At 45.8% G+C, this 20,761-nt stretch overlaps 1 protein-coding gene across 4 annotated transcripts; it reads right to left on the bottom strand.

Annotated features, from left to right (window-relative positions):
• On the bottom strand, positions 1 to 17,698 carry MLX (MAX dimerization protein MLX). Of its 4 annotated transcripts, none has more exons than XM_044297752.1 (8): positions 17,605 to 17,698; positions 14,547 to 14,580; positions 13,500 to 13,583; positions 10,897 to 11,042; positions 9,871 to 9,970; positions 7,354 to 7,453; positions 7,067 to 7,268; positions 1 to 1,998 (listed from the first exon to the last, which is right to left on the bottom strand). In XM_044297752.1, the coding sequence occupies exons 1-8, from the start codon at positions 17,653 to 17,655 to the stop codon at positions 1,942 to 1,944; spliced, it is 774 nt and encodes a 257-aa protein (XP_044153687.1). In that variant the 5' UTR covers positions 17,656 to 17,698; the 3' UTR covers positions 1 to 1,941. The 4 variants fall into 4 exon arrangements, with proteins under 4 accessions (XP_044153687.1, XP_044153688.1, XP_044153690.1 ...); XM_044297753.1 differs by having other exon boundaries at positions 10,897 to 11,003; positions 17,605 to 17,655; XM_044297755.1 differs by having other exon boundaries at positions 10,897 to 11,003; positions 17,517 to 17,624.
• Positions 17,699 to 20,761: the final 3,063 nt, after the last annotated feature.

Here is a 20,761-nt window from a genome sequence, read left to right on the forward strand (position 1 = left end):
TGTGGGAATATAGGTCACAAATTTAATTATAAATCAGCTGTACAAAGAACATTCCAAAAGGAAATAAATATCAAAAGTCATAGGTACTATAGATTCAGCTTCATAAAATGCAGCTTTAGCCCAGAAGGGAATCACATATTCTTAAAGGTATTGCAAACTCTGAGACACTTGGCCCTCAGTGACTTCTACTCCTTTATGTATCCTACGAAAGTACATAAACTGAACATTCAGCAGTTTAATATACAGGGCACTGGCCAACAGTAAATTCCAAGCTCGTCTACCTCAGAGGAGGCATCAACTGCACATTTTTTATTCTTTTTCAGAAAACATAATGTACAGACTGATATTACTAAGGAAAAATGTAAGTCCAAAAGCTGGCCATACACATGAGATGCCCTTCAGCGCATTGCTTGTCCTGCCCACAGCTCTCTCCGCCATCCCCCTCCATACACATTTGGCATTTTGTCCATTAGAAACCCGGCCATTATAGTGAATGGGATCTGTAGTTTCCTGCGTATGCCGTAAAGTAATACTAGAATTTAAACGGCCATGTAAAGCTAGCCTTAGATCGCTAGCAAGTTCATCTGATATACATCTAACGTGCATGGCCAGCTTTAGGCTACTTTTATATCTGCAGCACTGTTATCCAGCTGCCAGTTCCGCGACAGAATGCCAGACAAAAACCGCAGCCGATTCTCGACATCTTTGCTGGATCTCCGCCAGACCCCATTATACTTCATGGGGCTGGCAGGCGTTCCGGTTGCATCTGACAGAACAGCCTGCTGGAAAACATGTAAGTAGCCTTACGTGATAGCAATGAATCCACCTGTTCTTACTGCAACACTTCAGATCAGGACACTTGAAAGGCATGATTGCAACTTGAAGACAATGGGCCAAATACAAGACGAATGAACGGCTCCCTTTCCACACTGCCACCACAAAAGACTTGCTTTATTTAATCTGCCCAGTTGTTGGACAGATTTTCAGGAAAAGAATGTTAGTTCCCGATCTGTCCCTGTAAAGGTGCCATGGATTACCTGATGAATGAGCAAAACGCTCCATCCATGAAAGGATCTGAAAGCTGGACGCTGCAATTCATAGTTTCTGGGCAGCAGAACCTGCTGTGTGAACAGTGATCTGCTACCCAGAAACAGTTGGTCCTCAGACTGTGGAGGTGGTTGCTGCATGTAAATGTGGCTCTTCACTTCCACTGACAAACAGGCAGTTTTGAGAAGGAGCACTTCCTTCCTGACAATTGTCTGCCCTTTGGTGCAGTGTAAATGTGCATTAAGGGCCCTTTTACATAGGCCAATTATCATTACCAATAACTGGCCTACGTACATGTCCTACCAGTCACCCAACAAACTGTCGTTTGTCAGGTGATCACATCTTTCACGTGGCACCAAAAATTCTCACTTGTCAGCAGTACACATTGCCCCATGTAAAAGAGAATTTCTGCTGATAATATGCAAACTTAATGTGGGATAAACTACTGTAATAACGATGGTTCATCCTCTATTCAGTTTGCATTGGGGAGTATGAATGGCCCTACAAACGAGTGCAGACTCAGTCGGTGCTCAATATTGGACTGTGTAACAGGACCCTACGGCAAACAAATCCTCATAGGATGTACTTGTTCAAAACTGAACCCCCAAATCACAAATTATGTAACATTAAATGTTTACTCTGGCAGGTACTCCTAATATATGTTGAATTGTGATTAAAAGCCCATTGTCAATGCAAGGATATTTGAGGAGAAAGAAATATTATACCATTGCGTAGCCAAAGTTCTCACTGATCACAGTCCATTTTTGGCATTGAAGGGTTTTAAATGCCCATAATGCTTAGCTTGCCCAGCAGTAATCTCGCCAACATTTTAAATGTGAAGCCCATTTAGGGCAACCTCCTTGTTTGGTGTAAGAGAATCAGATGGGAGATGTCTCAGTAGAGTGGATTCTTCAGCTGGTGTAAGACACTGCGTACAATGTCACGAAGGGTCTAGAAGGAGAGAGAAAATACATTTATTAAACAGCTGTTTACTATTATCGCTGTAATTCAGGAGAAAAACACCACAAATGCATCTGTGAGCATGATCAGTTTCCTAACAGACCTATCTACACAGTGACTTTGGCTGTCATTATGGGGACACAGTCTGTTACTGATCCATGGTCTACACCATGTATAGCTCAATACATTTTTTTTTTTTTTTTTTTTTTTTTTTTTTTTTTACACACTATATTTAGAATATTGATTTTATTTTAATTTTTTGTTTTTTATTTTAGCAGTTCTGCAGAATTAAAGGGGTTGTCCGGGTTCAGAGCTGAACCCAGACATATCGCCTTGTTCCCCCACCCAGTCCCTCTGACATGGGCATCTGAGCATTTCTGTATAGGTCAGGGCAAGGGCTTTTTTGTTTACATTTTTACACTGCTAGGCTGAGGCTTCCACCTAGCAGTGTTCCCAGTTACATCACTGACACTGATGGGCAGGCTTTAGCGCTTCCCTAAGCTGTTTTACAGGCCAGGGCTAAAGCCTGTCCATTAGTACCGCTGGCATCACTGGGCTTACTGCTAGGCGGAAGCCTTCGCCTAGCATGTCACCGGATCGCCTGAAAAAGCCCCTTTAATGCACGATTCAGCACAGGGCAAGGAAGAGCATCAGAGCACGAAATGCTGCCTGGGTGAAAAAGAGCACATGTCCGGGTTCAACTCTGAATCCTTAGATTGTGAGCCCCATTGGGGACAGAGTGATGCTAATGTCTGTAAAGCCTGCGGAATATAGTAGTGCTATATACAGTGCCTTGCAAAAGTATTCACTCCCCTTGACTTTTTTTTCGTATTTTGTTACATTACAGCCTTAAGTTCATTGTTTTGTAAATCAGAATTTTATGGGATGGATCAGAACACAATAGTCTAAGTTGGTGAAGTGAAATGAGAAAAATAGTTTTATTTATATATTGTTTAGAAATAGAAAACTGAAAATTGGCGTGTGCGTATGTATTCACCCCCTTTGTTAGGAAGCCCATAAAAAGCTCTGGTGCAACCAATTACCTTTAGAAGTAACATAATTAGTGAAATGATGTCCACCTGTGTGCAATCTAAGTGTCACATGATCTGTTATTACATATACATTAGGGCTGCACGATAAATCGAAAAAACAATCGAATCGCGATAATCGGCAAATGCGATATGGCGATTTGGCCGACCCGAAAATGCCGCGATTATATATAAAGGGGCCCTGCGCACATAACTGGCTTTTGCGTGTAAAGTGTTTTACTAGTGTGTGAAACAATCTCTCTCCTAACAGGTCTGGCCTCTGTACTCACTATGAATGCAATGCACTGCAGCGAGCGGGCCGGCCGGCGAGTGACTGACGTCACTTAGTAACGCTCCTCCCACTTCAGGAAGCAGGAGCGTTACTAAGTGACGTCAGACGCGCCGGCCGGCCAGCTCGCTGCAGTGCATTGCATTCATAGTGAGTACAGAGGCCAGACCTTTTAGGAGAGAGATTGTTTCACCCACACACACTAGTAAAACACTTTACACGCAAAAGGCAGATCCCCTATATAACAGCACCCTCCACAGATCCCCCATATAACAGCACCCTCCACAGATCCCCCACAACTCAGCGTCATCCACAGATCCCCCACAACTCAGCGTCATCCACAGATCCCCCACAACTCAGCGTCATCCACAGATCCCCCACAACTCAGCGTCATCCACAGATCCCCCACAACTCAGCGTCATCCACAGATCCCCCACAACTCAGCGTCATCCACAGATCCCCCACAACTCAGCGTCATCCACAGATCCCCCACAACTCAGCGTCATCCACAGATCCCCCACAACTCAGCGTCATCCACAGATCCCCCACAACTCAGCGTCATCCACAGATCCCCCACAACTCAGCGTCATCCACAGATCCCCCACAACTCAGCGTCATCCACAGATCCCCCACAACTCAGCGTCATCCACAGATCCCCCACAACTCAGCGTCATCCACAGATCCCCCATAACTATGTCATACCCAGCCGCGTCAGCGGCTCATATGGGAAAATCCAAGCAAATAGACCTCTAGCACAATTCCTTTAAAATATCGCATCGCATATCGTTATCGCAATTTTTAGGGCCCTAATCGCAATCGCACAAAATTCCCATATCGTGCAGCCCTAATATACATAAATTTTTTTGGAAAGGCCCCAGAGGCTGCAACACCTAAGCAAGAGGCATCACTAACCAAACACTGCCATGAAGACCAAGGAACTCTCCAAACAAGTAAGGGACAATGTTGTTGAGAAGTACAATTCAGGGTTAGGTTATAAAAAATATCCAAATCTTAGATGATCCCCAGGAGCACCATCAAATCTATTATAACCAAATGGAAAGAACATGGCACAACGGCAAACCTGACAAGAGACGGTCGCCCACCAAAACTCACGGACTGGGCAAGGAGGGCATTAAACAGAGAGGCAGCACAGAGACCTAAGGCAACCCTGGAGGAGCCGCAGAGTTCCACAGCAGAGACTGGAGTATCTGTACATAGGACGACAATAAGCCGTACACTCCATAGAGTTGGGCTTTATGGCAGAGTGGTCAGAAGAAAGCTATTACTTTCAGCTAAAAACAAAAAGGCACGTTTTGAGTTTTTGCAAAAAGTCATGTGGGAGACTCCCAAAATGTATGGAGGAAGGTGCTCTGGTCTGATGAGACTAAAATTGAACTTTTCGGCCATAAAACCCAACACATCACCCAAAGAACACCATCCCCTCAGTGAAACATGGTGGGGGCAGCATCATGCTGTGGGGATGGGACTGGGAAACTGGTCAGAGTTGAGGGAAAGATGGATGGTGCTAAATACAGGGATATTCTTGAGCAAAACCTGTACCACTCTGTGCGTGATCTGAGGCTAGGACGGAGGTTAACCTACCAGCAGGACAATGACCCCAAAAACACTGCTAAAGCAACACTTGACTGGTTTCAGTGGAAACATGTAATTGTGTTGGAAAAGCCTAGTCAAAGCCCAGATCTCAATCCAATAGAAAATCTGTGGTCAGACTTCAAGATTGCTGTTCACAAGCGCAAACCATCCAACTTGAAGGAGCTGGAGCAGTTTTGCAAGGAGGAATGGGCAGAAATCCCAGTGGTAAGATGTGGCAAGCTCATAGAGACTTATCCAAAGCGACTTGGAGCTGTGATTGCCGCAAAAGGTGGCTCTACAAAGTATTGACTTTAGGGGGGTGAATAGTTAGGCACATTGACTGTTTCTGTTATTTTGTCCCTTTTTTTTTTTTATTGTGAAGCAAACCACTTCAAAGTTGTGGTTATGTTCTATAAATTAGATGATGTAAATCCTGAAACAATCCATGTTAATTCCAGGTTGTGAGGCACCAAAACATGAAAAAAAAATTGGAAAATACTTTTGCAAGGCACTGTAAGTGAGCATAGAAAAAAAAAAAAACAGACAACCCCTCTAAAGGCAAAATATTGTCCTTTTGTAGCAGATTTCCATATAAATAGGAACTCCATTGTAAATGTACTGTTGTGGTGATGGGACGATCTTATCTGGTAGTTTAATGGCAGGCTGTACAATTGGGATAACAGCTCCACTGTTTTCCTGATAGGCTTAGATAAAGGCGTTCACAGAAGAGCACTGCACTTATCAGTGTAATGTCAGATGCTCTAATTGAGTCACTCATCCCCTTCCCTCTCTGGCTGCAGTAAATGGTTTGACTGAGAAAGTCAAGTTTGCCGTGCTAATAGTCCAAACAAAGGAGGAAGTTAAGAGCCAGGACAGGAAGTAAAATACATGAAGTGACTTCAAAAATTACATCCAAAACCCCAAATAAGTTTTTGAAAAAAAGAAAGAAATAATATTCACATATAGGCCAATAATTTGTGAAAAATATGTTCCTTTAAGTAGGCAAGTATTTATTATAATTAGGGGCGATTCGCATAAAACTTCGTTAGAATACTGAATGGAGCACTGTACAGTATAAGAATGTATTGGCTCTGATTAGGCGAAATTATTACTTCAAAGTCTCCCGAGACTTCGGGTATTAACTTCAAAAATTTATTTCTACTGTAAAAAACCTTTTACAGTAGAAATAAATATTACTCGAAGTGTCGGGAGACTCTGCAAAGTAATAACTTCGGCTCATCGCAGCCAATACATTCTAAGGCTACTTTCACACTTTTGGCTTTCTGTTTGTGAGATCCGTTCAGGGCTCTCACAATCGGTCCAAAACGGATCAGTTTTGCCCTAATGCATTCTGAATGGAAAATGATCCTCTCAGAATGCATCCGTTTGCTTCCGCTCTGGAGGCGGACCCCAAAACGTTGCCTGCATAGTTTTGCTGTTCCCTTGACGAAACTGAGCCAAATGGATCCGTCCTGGCACACAATGTAAGTCAATGAGGACGGATCAGTTTTCTCTGACACAATCTGGCACAATAGAAAACGGATCCGTCTCCTATTGACTTTCAATGGATGATGGATCCGTCTTGGCTAAGTTACAGATAATACAAACTGATCTGTTCATGACGGATGCATGCGGTAGTAGTATTGTAACTGATCCGTTTTTGCAGATTCATGACGGATCCGCCCAAAACGGGAGTGTGAAAGTAGCCCAATACTGTACGGAGCTCCCGCTTCTATCGCTTCAAAGAGGACCTTTCACCACTCCTGACATGTTTGTTTTAATAGCTGGTGGTAACCAGTTGGGGGTGTGTAACTGCACAGACTCACACTATCCAATCAGTGCTGCCATTTTCAGACTTTGCAGGTACACCCCCCAACTGGTTACCACCCCTCTGTACTCTTACTGAAGGCTAATACTAGGACTGCTAGTAGAAATAATAAAGGAATGCCACAATATAGAGCCATAAGAATAGATGCCCCAAAATTGTTATTACATGGGGAATGCATGAAGCTATTAAAACAGACATGTCAGGAGCGGTGACAGGTCCTCTTTAAGCTGCACTGCTGTGAAGTGGTTACCGTTGTGCAGGTAAATATATTGGTATGATGTGGAGTCACTAAGTAGTGTTCACGTAAGGCTGGTAGCATACCTGGGGTTTACAGTGTTCCTCAATCCAGCTGAAGACACAAGCTGATAACTCCTGAAAACTGTTCACAGAGATGGAGGCATTGAAAGTCTGAAACAATGAGTCCATGATGCCCTGAAACACGCTGAACTTCACCTGGTCAGGGACCTGGTCAGTCCCTTCTTGGGGATTATTCTGATGTGCTTTAACAATCTGCTCGTAATTTCTGCAATAAAAATTAATCAAAAAATGAGTTTTTAATGTGGAGTACCAATTCTCAGTAGATCAAACAGGTTCATTGTAAAACTTACGATTTCATAATTTTCAAGGCCATGACCTCTTTTCGCAGGGTGGAAACCTCCTCCTCCTGCTTCTTCTTCTCCTTGTGTAGGAACTGGATGTAATCTATAGCTGTGAGAAGATTGATATCAATATTATAAGACAAAAATCAGCACTGGCTTTGAGATACTACTTCTACCCAAAATAAAAACGTTGGATCGGTTGATTTAGTTACTACTCGGTTAAAGGGGCTGGCCAGTTTCCAATATTGATGACCTATCCTAAGGATAGGTCATCAATATCACATTGTCAGGGGTCTAATTCCCGGGACCCCCATCAATCAGCTGTTTGAAAAGAACGCAGCTCTCGTGCAAGTGCAACCTTCTCTTCACGGTTTACCTGCTCGCAGTCGACATTGCAGCAGCGATCAGGTGTAATTACAGCTCCTCCATCCCCATTCACTTCAATGGGAAGGAGCAGCTACATTCCCATTGAAGTAAATAGGGACGGAGGAGCTGCAATTACACCTGATCGCTGCTGTGATGTAGACGACGTGCAGGTAAACAGTGAAGAGAAGGCAGCACCAGCGCTGCATTCTCGTCAAACAGCTGATTGGCATGGGTGCTGGGAGTCGGACCCCCGCTGATCTGATATTGATGACCTATCCTGAGGACAGCTCATCAATATTGGAAACTGACCAACCTCTTTAAAGGGGTTGTCCACTTTTTACTACTGATCACTAGTGTTTAGCAAAGCGAGCTTTGGATGCTTCATTCGGCTCCATACAGTATTAAAATGTATGGGCTTAGATGAGCTGAAGTTAGTTATTCACGAAGTGATGCGTGACTTCGTTGAATAACTTCGGTAATTGATTTTTAAAGTGGAAAAACACTTTAAAATTTAAAACCGAACTCGGCTTCGGTTCTGAAGGTACTAGTGTTTCCCCAAAATGAGAATAAAAAAATTAATAAATACGCATCATGGATATCGCCGTGTGCAAAAAAGCCGGTACTATCAGAATATAAAAGTATTTATCCCATACGGAAAAAAAGGCAAAACGAAAAAAGTCTCAAAATGGCTCAGTCGCAATTTTTGGGGGTCGCTTCTCCTCCTGCAAATTTTTTTATCAAAAGTTGTACACAACCCAGAATGGTATCACTGAAAAGTACAGATGGCACCGCAAAAAATGTGCTCTCATACAGCTCCGTACACATAACCACAAAAAAGATTTTTATTATAATTAATTTTTTTTGTATCAAAACACAAGAAAAACTATACATATGTGGTATCACTGGATTTATACTGACCTGGAGAATGAAGATCACAAGTCAGTTTTACCACATCGTGAACGAGGTGGAAAAAAACAAATACAAAATTGTGGTTTTTCTCCAATTCCACCCCATTTGGAATTTTTTTCCCCACTTCCCACCACATCCTATGCAATATTAAATGGTGGCATTAGAAAGTACAACTTTTCCCGCAAACACCAAGCCCTCATAGGGCTATGTGAATGGAAAAATAAACTTATGGCTCTAGGAAGGCAGGGAGTGCAAAACGAGAATGGAAAGCCAAAAAACCTCCAGGGTAGAAGGGGTTGTCCCCTCTAGAAAAGCCATTCTCTAAATGAGAACCTGCTGGTAAGGCCTCATGCACACGACAGTATTTTTTCACGGTCTGCAAAACGGGGTTCCGTTGTTCCGTGATCCGTGTCCGTTTTTTCTTCCGTGTGTCTTACTTGATTTTTGGAGGATCACCAAACCAGAAAAGTGAAAAAAAAAAATCTAAGTCAAGTTTGCCTTAAAAATGATAGGAAAAAAACGGACGCAGATGACAATCTTGTGTGCCTCCGTGTCTTTTCACGGACCTATTGACTTGAATGGGTCCGCGAACCGTTGTCCGTCAAAAAAATAGGACAGGTCATATTTTTTTGACGGACTGGAAACACAGATCACGGACGACAAACGGTGCATTTTCCGAGTTTTCAACGGACCCATTGAAAGTCAATGGGTCCGCAGAAAATCACGGAAAACGGAACAACGGACACAGATGCACACAACAGTCGTGTGCATGAGGCCTAAGTTGATGTGCCGTAAACCCAGCAACTGAAGCGCCAGCTGCCAGGCCTGTCATACTATTAAAAGTCAGGGAGGCAGCTGCCAGGCTGTTAATGTCAGGTAAGGCTGTGGTGGTTCACAGGAGAGATGTGGTATTACACTGTGCCCATTAAAATGAATGAGCAACCAGAGTCTCTCTGTTCTGGCTTACAGAAGGGAGTTTGAAGTGCATTGATCAAACCAAGAACATCTGTTTTCCATTTAATTGTACCTGGCTTCAAAGCTCGCTAATTTGATTAAAATGCAATTAAACGCCAGGAATAGTTAGGGTTTGTTAATTTGATAATCTTCTAATTGAATTGTCTTTAGACTGGAGCTCACCAGCTGACTGGTTCCCCCCTCCCCTCCATAAGACGTGAAGCCTGTTACATCACAATGGACAGAGAAGATTATGCAAGACTGGTGGTGGCGGGAGGAGGAAGGGAATCTACTTACTCTTCTGCAGTACAACCGCTTTGCTGAGCTTCTGTGAGCCTATGGAGCAATCCTGCTGCTGACATGTAGGCACAATGGTCTGTAAATCATCATACCCTTTCTGTATTAACAAAATAGATGACAATGATTAGAAAATGTTCTGCAAGAACTGAGTTTCCTAACAGTCATACAGTATAAATGTGTTTATGAGTGTTAAGATACACATTTAGGCCTCATGCACACGGCCGTTGATCGGCCGTTCCGTGCATTGGGGACCACAATTTGCGGTCCCCAATGCACGGGCAACATCCGTGCGGATTCCACAGACTAATCCAGACCCATTCAACTTGAATTGGTCCGTGATCCGTCCACACCGCAAAAAAGTTGTGCCTGCGCTACTTTTTTGCAGTGCGAAGGCACAGGCAGAAACCCCACAGAAGCACTCCGTTCCGGATCGCTGACCCCGTGTTCCAGGTGAGACAACCACTTTAATAATTTAACAAATGGGTGTTTCCGTTTTCAGAAAGGTGTGTCCTAAAACGGTCAATCATGTCAAGAGGGCTGATCTGTTCTGATTTGCATCTTTGTTTTTTCTTATAATCAGATAAGGATGATGAGGTTAGGGGAAACGCTTGTGTGCACAAAGCCCTATTCTGCTCCAGCTGACCACAGCTAATGTTTTCCAGTAACATGTGTTATGTATGCGAGTTACTTATTATCCGAGAACAGTGAGTCAGTGTGTAATGACGCAAAAAACTACAGTATCACTGCTAATTAACCCAATCGTAGACGACTGAAGTTGGGTGAGAGAGAAATAATACTCTATAGTTAGGACTCTCTGGATTGTAAGGGTTCAGCAAATAATTTGGTCCAAAGCAATTTCATAGAAAAGGAACACGTCTATGATGCCTCCTATGCCTTGTACCCAGTGCAGAAAAAACACAGCGTCTACTGAGGTCATCTTTCACGTTCCTTTACTTTCATATACAACACCTTCCTAAGGATTGTGCAACCTAAAGACCAGCGACAGGGCATAGTCCTGCTTACCTTAATGGCATCCCTCCGCTTCTGCTCAGCTTGTGTGTGGGCCCGTCTGCGCCTGTCTTTATAGGCATTCTTGATGCTTTCCTGCCGGTAATCGCTGTCCTCGTCATCTGAGGTTGGGGAACAAGTATTGTCGATCATGCAGCGGGCTAAGAGGGGTTGAGGGACACACACATAGATGGCATTGTCACCCTAGAGAAGATTTTATGCAATTTTTCTACATCCTCTACTAATCTATTTGTAAGGATCCCCTGTGCAAAACTGCCAGCAACAAGGCATCATCTATGGTCAGAGGATGCCAATGTCCATTAATACACCTATCCAGCAAATGTGTTACATATAAATCTGAATGAAATACTTGGATAATCCTTTACATGTTGTGGTGCTTTCACCCCACTGACTGTCCTAAAAGGTTCAGTACATTGTCAAAGGGATGCAAAAAAGAAGTCTCCTAGCAGCTGACACCCCCCTAAGCAGCTACAGGCAGAGTATAATTGGGAATTGCAGATAATGCATTTTCCTAGTATCCTAGTTTGTGTTAAATTTAAAGGGGTATTCCCATCACTGACAATGGGGGCATATGCTAGGATATGCCCCCATTGTCTGATAGGTGCGGGTCCCACCTCTGGGGAACCGCACCTACAACGAGAACGGAGCGGGGAGAGCTGTGGCTGGGGGACCCCGGTCCGTCCACCACCAAGCGCTGCTCCCATAGACGTTAATGGGAAAGCAGCGCACACGCGAGACCCCTGCTCCCATTCATTTCTATGGGGCAGACGGAAATACTCGAGCCAGTGCTCGGCTATTTTCAGCGACCCCATAGAAATGAATAGAGGGTGGCTGCGCATGCACAGTGCGCCCTCCGTTCATTTCCCGGCTCCGTTCCTATTCTAACTGCGGTTCCCAGAGGTGGGACCTGCACCTATCAGACAATGGGGGCATGTCCTAGCGATATGCCCACATTGTCTGTGATGGGATTACCCCTTTAAGCCCCCCACACACATTAGTGTATTGTAGGCCAACCCCAACTATCTGATCACTAAAGATCCAGTAACAAAGGTCGCCAAAAATACAGAAATATAGTATTACATGGTGTCCATTCGAGAAAATGGTTGACCAAATAACTCATGGTTGCATCAAGTCTACCGGAGGAGCCATTCTTTATGCAGCTCTCAGTGCTGGCTCATGGAGGGGGGAATAGGGCATATAGAAAGGGATTTCCAGATGGGAAAAATCAAGCCAAAACTATTTGACTGGAAAACAAGTGCCTCAATACAGATGGTTTCACTTATGTCGTTACTTTATGTTATGGTCTCTTCTGGGAACCCCCACCAATAAAGAGGAGAAGCGTCCTCTCATAGTCCATACAGGCAGCTGTGGTAATATGTCTTGACCATGGTGGCGTGAGCAGCCACAAACAAGCTACAATGTTACCAAGTAACAATACAAGTTTAACCATCTCTAATAAAGTACTAGTTCCGGGATCAGCAACCTTTGGCACGCCAGCTGCTGTAAAACTACAATTCCCAGCATGCAAAGTCAGGGCTCGTTCACACAACCGTTGCCCCTCCGTGCCCGTGCTGTGGACCACAAATTGCGCTCCACAATGCACAGGCACCGACCGTGGGCCAGCCGCATGCGGATCACGGACCCATTCACTTGAAAGGGCCTGCGATCCATCCGTTACGCAAAAAGATAGAACTTGCTCTATCTTTTTGCGATGCAGAGGCACGGAACGGAACCCCAGGAAGCACTCCGTAGTGCTTCCGTTCCGCATCTCCGGATTTGCGGACCCATTCAAGTGAATGGGTCCGCATCCTTGATGCGGAATGGACACGGCCGGTACCCCGTGTATTGCGGACCCGCAATACGGCAACGGTCGTGTGAACGAGCCCTTCCTCGGCTGTTCTTGTAATTCCCACAGAAGTGAAAGGAGGATTTTGGAGGTTGTAGTTTCAGAACAGCTGGAGTGCCGGAGGTTGCTGATCCCTGTACTAGTTCTTTAAATAGTCCTGGCAGGAGACCCACTTACCAAGAATCTATCAAGCTCGTAGAATTTGACTGATACAATGTATTTAATCCTCTTATGACCAAGAACTGTACATGTACAGAGCTTCAATCTGGAGCCCTGTACATGTACGGCGTGGGATTAAAGTTTCTGCCATGTAACAGGAGCAGGTCAAGTCCTTGGCTGTCAGTGACAGCCAGGGACCCTGAAAAGACAGAAGCAGTTTATTACCACCTCTGCCTTTTGCTGTGCTCGGTGCATAGCACTCAATGAGTGCTATGCAGTGAATAGCCGCTTCCCCTATTGGACCAGGCGATCACGTGATTGCCGGGTGTCTCAGACATAGGAGAACTGCAGAGTCTTAGCAGACCCAGATCAGCTCTGCCGAGGTAGAATGCTGTTTTCCCCCATAACTAGGGCTCCTTTGGATGCCCCAGCTACAGTGGAAAAGTGCAAATACAAAACGAAGTGACAGTGTCCCCCAGGGGTCTTTTAAGGAGTTAATTGGTACAAAACTGATCTTTTGTTTTTACAATCTGATCTTGAAAAAAAAAAATAAGAAAAATAAAGAATAGAGGAAAATGCGATGTGAACGTACCTGTGTTAGGCACAGAGGACGCGCTGGTAGAGCCGATGCTGTTCGCTCTGGAACCTATGCTTCCTTTCCGTTCCATGATATGACCTGTAATGAGGAAACAATCAGCCTGTGCCCAGAGCATTTACCGTTCGCTGACCATTCAGACAGCTAATGTGATAAATAGTGATTCAATTTCTGCAGGACTCCAACCTCACAGCATCATACACAAACAGTAAGTGATACTGCTCTGGTGTTATAAGGTTGCTTCTAAACAGGGATAAAATGCATATGCCCTTATACAGGCTATGTAGATGTCTGCACATCCTAGTGCATTGTGCACCAGATTAAAGGGGTTGTCCATTTTTTTTATGCTGATGTCCTGTCCTCAGGATAGGTCATCAATATCAGATTGGCGGGGTTCCCACTACCGGCACCCCCACCGATCAGCTGTTTGAAGAGGCCGTAGCACTCATATGAGTGTTTTATGCAGGTCTTGTCATAAATTATGAGCATCCTCTGGCAGCCTATGCACCTAGACTGAAATCTACTCTAGCCCCTAGGTAAAGCAGATTTCAATCATGATTTAGGCCAGGAAACGGGTGAATTTGCCACCCGTCACTACACAGCGGTAAGGGAGGCGTAAAAACACCGGTCTTGCCTAAATTTAGGTACATGGGTCTTTGAAAAGTTGCGAAGCGGGACAGTGACTCTTTTTTATGCTGCTTTCTGTCATAGTAAATGACCCCCAAAAATATTACAACGTTTTTATACCATAATTAAGACTTCATGAACATAGTTAAAGGCATGTGCACAGGGCCTTACAGTGGCCCATGGAGTCGCTGGGGTTCCATGTTGTTTGCCTCAGAGAACTGCTTTGAAGCGTAACATGGCACATGATGAAACATGCCACTCATGAGATTGGAGCCAAACAGAGGTCCGATATGGGAGGTTGGTTGATAGAATAGAAAACCACACACTGCACCCATATCCAACTCTGGAAGCTGTAGGGGGGCAACAAGTCTGGCATTAATAATCAATAACGGTTACAGCATGGATGACGAGCCTTACCTGTGTCCACATTATCACTGAACGACGTGTCCGACTAAAACATATCCAGAAAAGAAGAGAAGACTGGGTTAGCACAGAAATGGCGTCAATGCGTTCACGTTACTTCATACTGATGATGTGAAACTTGGGAGTGAAAATGCTCAAAATTCAACATTTTTTTATTTATTTTATCAGTGCTTGTCTACAGGGTGCCATCTTTATCAGCCACGCAGGAGCCTGAACTGGACAGAATCAGTTGGAGGGTCATTGCGGTTGGCAGTGCCAACTAAGGTCCACGAGTAATGGGGCCCTAAGAATCCCAAAACATAGGATCAGTGGGTCCAGCCAATGTGCACCTAATGTATATAGCATGTGTTGGAAGCTCCAGACTTTCCACTCACAAGCCCTTTGTTCGCTCAAAATATAAACCATTACTAGAGATGTCTGGCAGCAGAACAGAGCGTGTATGACCAATATGGAGTGCGGTGGCAGGAAGGCCTGTGCCCTGCTGTGGCTCTCAGGCGGGAAGTGAAAGCACAGTTTGCTAGTCACTCTCTATAGCGCTGATTCACTCCCATGTTACAGGTCATATTTGTGTGTGACATGTCATAGCTGGTGTGGGCAAGGAGAGGGCCCCAGTGCTAATGGGACGCTGCCTGTAGCTCCCATGTTACAGGTCATATTTGTGTGTGACATGTCATAGCTGGTGTGGGCAAGGAGAGGGCCCCAGTGCTAATGGGACGCTGCCTGTAGCTCCCATGTTACAGGTCATATTTGTGTGTGACATGTCATAGGATCCGCTGGTGTGGGCAAGGAGAGGGCCACAGTGCTAATGGGACGCTGCCTGTAGCTCCCATGTTACAGGTCATATTTGTGTGTGACATGTCATAGCTGGTGTGGGCAAGGAGAGGGCCACAGTGCTAATGGGACGCTGCCTGTAGCTCCCATGTTACAGGTCATATTTGTGTGTGACATGTCATAGGATCCGCTGGTGCTAATGGGACGCTGCTTGTAGCTCGCATGTTACAGGTCATATTTGTGTGTGACATGTCATAGGATCCGCTGGTGTGGGCAAGGAGAGGGCCCCAGTGCTAATGGGACGCTGCCTGTAGCTCGCATGTTACAGGTCATATTTGTATGTGACATGTCATAGGATCCGCTGGTTTGGGCAAGGAGAGGGCCCCAGTGCTAATGGGACGCTGCTTGTAGCTCGCATGTTACAGGTCATATTTGTGTGTGACATGTCATAGGATCCGCTGGTGCTAATGGGACGCTGCTTGTAGCTCGCATGTTACAGGTCATATTTGTGTGTGACATGTCATAGGATCCGCTGGTGCTAATGGGACGCTGCCTGTAGCTCCATGGACCTACGTGCAGCTGTATGCTACCTGTCACCAGAGGGCTGTCAGGGGAGCCATCACTTTCATGTCTGACCTGTGATAAAGTACAGGAAAGAGCCACCATATTGGACTGTACTTTATCACTTGACTACAAGTAAATATATAAAGACAAGTAAATACATAAATACCCGCCTCCTAGGGCACGTTCACACCACCGCTATTTATTTCTGTTGTTCTGCTCCATTACATGAGCAGTAGAATGAAAATAACGGAAGTGCTGGATCGGGCACATAGTACAGACTGCATTGACTATGATGGAGTCCATTCAGTTTCTGTTGGGGATCCTGTGTTTTTACCAGACCAAAAAGTCCTGCACATAAGGCTTTTTTTGTCCGGTCTTTTTGACAGAATCGGCAGCAGAGCCCCTGAACGGAGCCTCGAGCGCGTTAGTGTAGGCCCACGTATTATGTATTCGTACTCCTCATCTGGTAAAAATACTCCTCAAAAATGAAAGAAGAGTATTTTTACTCTTCCGGAAAAAATGTGGTGTGACCTCTGCACACAACCCACTTTCATGTCCGGTGATGTCTAAGAGGTCCAAGTCCAAATGGACAGTACCCAGACTGAACTCTGATCCGTTATAGTCAATGGGCCAATTCACACAGCCGATTTTCTGCTAAGAACAAAGGGTCTGTACAGAAAAAAACGAACAATCGCAGAATGCACCATTTAGGTCTGACTTTTTCCATGCGGCTTTGTTGTGGTATTTTTTGGGGCGGAAACGCAGCAAAAATTGCATCTGATTTTTCTCCTGGATTTTCAGTCACATGTGAACCCAGCCTTAAAGGGACCTTCCACATTAGAGGAAAGAAGTCATCTACTCCTTCTGATGTAGCCTGACCGACTAGATCATGTGTATGGTGGGTTCTGTTTTGACTCTGCAGACTGTACTATCCCTTCCACCAAAAGCACCCGGTGAAGACCGTGTACCTGGTCAGTAAGGCACCTGTCATATGACCAGGGCGACATAAAACCAAACTGCCCGATACGGCATATATAGTCATGACTAGTGTTGAGCGAACTTCTGTTTTCAAGTTCAGCATACAAGTTTTGGGTTATCTAAGAAATCGGTTATCTACTCTGTTACCACGGACCATATAGCGGAATCCATAACGGAATTCTTAGATATACCGAGCCTTGTACGCCGAACTTCAAAACAGAAGTTTGCCCAACACTAGTGATGACCCTTTCTGCCCACCATACACCATGCTGGTAATGTCTGCAGGAGAAATACGCTCCTAATAACTGCACAAATCCTAGATCCATCATGGTACATGTCATACCATGTGACCAGTACATATACTGTTACTATATGGCGCCAGCATACGCTGCAGCTATGTACACACCGTGTAATGATAAATACACGTCTGCTGATTCTTGGCTCCTGCTGGCAGCAGTCACTGTATATACACATCATGGTAACAATGCCCTGTATGTTATGGGTGGTCAATAAAGGTTTATCAGCAGCTATGATAATGGCAGTATACAGGAAAGGGCACAGCCAGGGGCACAGGGCTGAACATGACCTGTAATGGGGTATACGAGCATACCACGACTACTTCCCCGGTGTGGCCTGTTCTCAGTGCCCTACCTTCTAGCCCCGTCCTCGTACTGCCGCTGCTCCCCTAGGGCCTGGCACCTGTTACTATCCCCGGCCTGTCCTACGCCGTCTTCCTTACTTTGATCCAGGAGTCCTCGGGAGATGCTGCTGTCCCCGCTGCTTCCGACATCCCGGCCAGGCACAGACTACATAACAAGGCCTCAGTGGCGACGTGCGGGGGAGCGCCCTCTGCTGGACGGAGAGTGTAGGACAGACCGAGGAAGCGCTGGACTCTGAGCTGAATGTGCTGTATTGTTTCCCCGCACTGTAGGACGAGAATTGTATATATATATATGCACATTTTTTGGAAGGTCAAAGAGGGATAGTTTTGGTTCACTATGTGAAAGATCCATTTTCCCTGCATATGTATACACTTCAATAGTCCTCTTTTACTCCAGTGCAAAATGTATATGACTATAAGGAGGGTTCTAATATACAGAGAGGAACCAAACACTTTCTGGATCAATATTGTTAGGCTAGTTTCACACTTGCAGCAGGACGGATCCGGCAGGCTGGTCTCCCTGTCGGATCCATCCTTCCGCTGTTTCGCCGAGCCGCCGGACCACCGCTCCGTCCCCATTGACTATAATGGGGACGGGGGCTGAGCTCCGGCGAAGGCCGCCGGACTAAAAAGTCGGACATGCAGGACTAAAAAGTCGGACCTGCCGCAAGTGTGAAACTAGCCTAAATCTAATACTGCAAATCTATCCCTCAGATCAAAGAGAGGGACATTTAAGGAGCAAAGAGGGAGGCTGTGGCTGTCCTGCGTCCTGGTTCAGGGGCAGGGCAAGTTCTAGGTGTAATGGGGCCCTGGGGCGAAAACCAATAAGGGCCCCCCCACATGACACTTGCTGACTTTAATGCCCTCCCCCCATCACTACAGAAATACAGCGCCCCATACCTCTTAGGCCTCATGCACACGACAGTTTTTTTTCACGGTCCGCAAAAACGGGGTCCGTGGGTCCGTGATCCGTGACCGTTTTTTCATCCGTGGGTCTTCCTTGATTTTTGGAGGATCCACGGACATGAAAAAAAAGTCGTTTTGGTGTCCGCCTGGCCGTGCGGAGCCAAACGGATCCGTCCTGAATTACAATGCAAGTCAATGGGGACGGATCCGTTTGATGTTGACACAATATGGTGCCATTTCAAACGGATCCGTCCCCATTGACTTTCAATGTAAAGTCTGGAGTTCTTTTATACCATCGGATTGGAGTTTTCTCCAATCCGATGGTATATTTTAACTTGAAGCGTCCCCATCACCATGGGAACGCCTCTGTGTTACAATATACTGTCGGATATGAGCTACTTCGTGAACCTCAGATCCGACAGTATATTCTAACACAGAGGCGTTCCCATGGTGATGGGGACGCTTCAGGTTAGAATACACTACAAACTTTGTACAAGACTGCCCCCTGCTGCCTGGCAGCACCCGATCTCTTACTGGGGGATATGATAGCACAATTAACCCCTTTAGGTGCGGCACCTAAAGGGGTTAATTGTACTATCATATTCCCCTGTAAGAGATCAGGGCTGCCAGGCAGCAGGGGGCAGCCCCCCCCCCCTCCCCAGTTTGAATATCGTTGGTGGCACAGTGTGCCCCCACCATCGCCCCCCCCTCCCTCTATTGTATTAAATCGTTGGTGGCACAGTGTGCCAACCACCATCGGCCCCCCTCCCTCCCTCTATTGTATTAAATCGTTGGTGGCACAGTGTGCCAACCACCATCGGCCCCCCTCCCTCCCTCTATTGTATTAAATCGTTGGTGGCACAGTGTGCCAACCACCATCGCCCCCCCCCCCTCCCTCTATAGCAGTAACATTGGTGGCAGTGTGCGGTCTCAACAGTAGAAGATTCATACTTACCGGCTTGCTGCTGCGATGTCTGTGTCCGGCCGGGAGCTCCTCCTACTGGTAAGTGAAAGGTCTGTGCGGCGCATTGCTAAAGAACTGTCACTTACCAGTAGGAGGAGCTCCCGGCCGTTCACAGACATCGCAGCAGCAAGCAGGTAAGTATGAATCTTCTACTGTTGAGACCGCACACTGCCACCAATGTTACTGCTATAGAGGGAGGGGGGGGCGATGGTGGTTGGCACACTGTGCCACCAACGATTTAATACAATAGAGGGAGGAAGGGGGGCCGATGGTGGTTGGCACACTGTGCCACCAACGATTTAATACAATAGAGGGAGGGAGGGGGGCCGATGGTGGTTGGCACACTGTGCCACCAACGATTTAATACAATAGAGGGAGGGAGGGGGGGCGATGGTGGGGGCAAACTGTGCCACCAACGATATTCAAACTGGGGAGGGGGGGGGTCTGCCCCCTGCTGCCTGGCAGCCCTGATCTCTTACAGGGGAATATGATAGTACAATTAACCCCTTTAGGTGCCGCACCTGAAGGGGTTAATTGTGCTATCATATCCCCCTGTAAGAGATCGGGTGCTGCCAGGCAGCAGGGGGCAGTCTTGTACAAAGTTTGCAGTGTATTCTAACTAGAAGCGTCCCCATCACCATGGGAACGCTTCTGTGTTAGAATATACTGTCGGAAATGAGTTTTCACGAAGTGAAAACTTAGATCAGAAAAAGCTTTTATGCAGACGGATCTTCGGATCCGTCTGTATGAAAGCAACCTACGGCCACGGATCACGGACACGGATGCCAATCTTGTGTGCATCCGTGTTCTTTCACGGACCCATTGACTTGAATGGGTCCGTGAACCGTTGTCCGTCAAAAAAATAGGACAGGTCATATTTTTTTGACGGACAGGATACACGGATCATGGCCTCGGCTGCAAAACGGTGCATTTTCCGAATTTTCCACGGACCCATAGAAAGTCAATGGGTCCGCGAAAAAAAACGGAAAACGGCACAACGGCCACGGATGCACACAACGGTCGTGTGCATGAGGCCTTACATCCAGTGATGTCTCTTTGATGTAGATGTTCTGTGTCCTCATCTTCTCCTTTCAGACCTTCAGACCAGACCGCCATTTTGTCCCCATTTTCGGTCTCTGCAGTTTGTCAACAACAAAAAAAATATTAGTTTACTACTTTTCCATCATCCTCCCATCTTCTGGACAAATCATCCTACTACCCCCAATACTGTGCCACTGTGCTCCCCAATACTATACTGCAGAAACAGATAATACTAGAACCACACAGAGCCCCCCATATAAAATACCCCTTCTTTGTGGCCTCAGTAGAAGCCCCCATAGTGCCCCATAATAATGTGCCAGTATC

The sequence above is a fragment of the Bufo gargarizans genome, chromosome 6 (genome assembly GCF_014858855.1).
Source record: "Bufo gargarizans isolate SCDJY-AF-19 chromosome 6, ASM1485885v1, whole genome shotgun sequence".
Classification (NCBI taxonomy): Eukaryota; Metazoa; Chordata; class Amphibia; order Anura; family Bufonidae; genus Bufo; species Bufo gargarizans.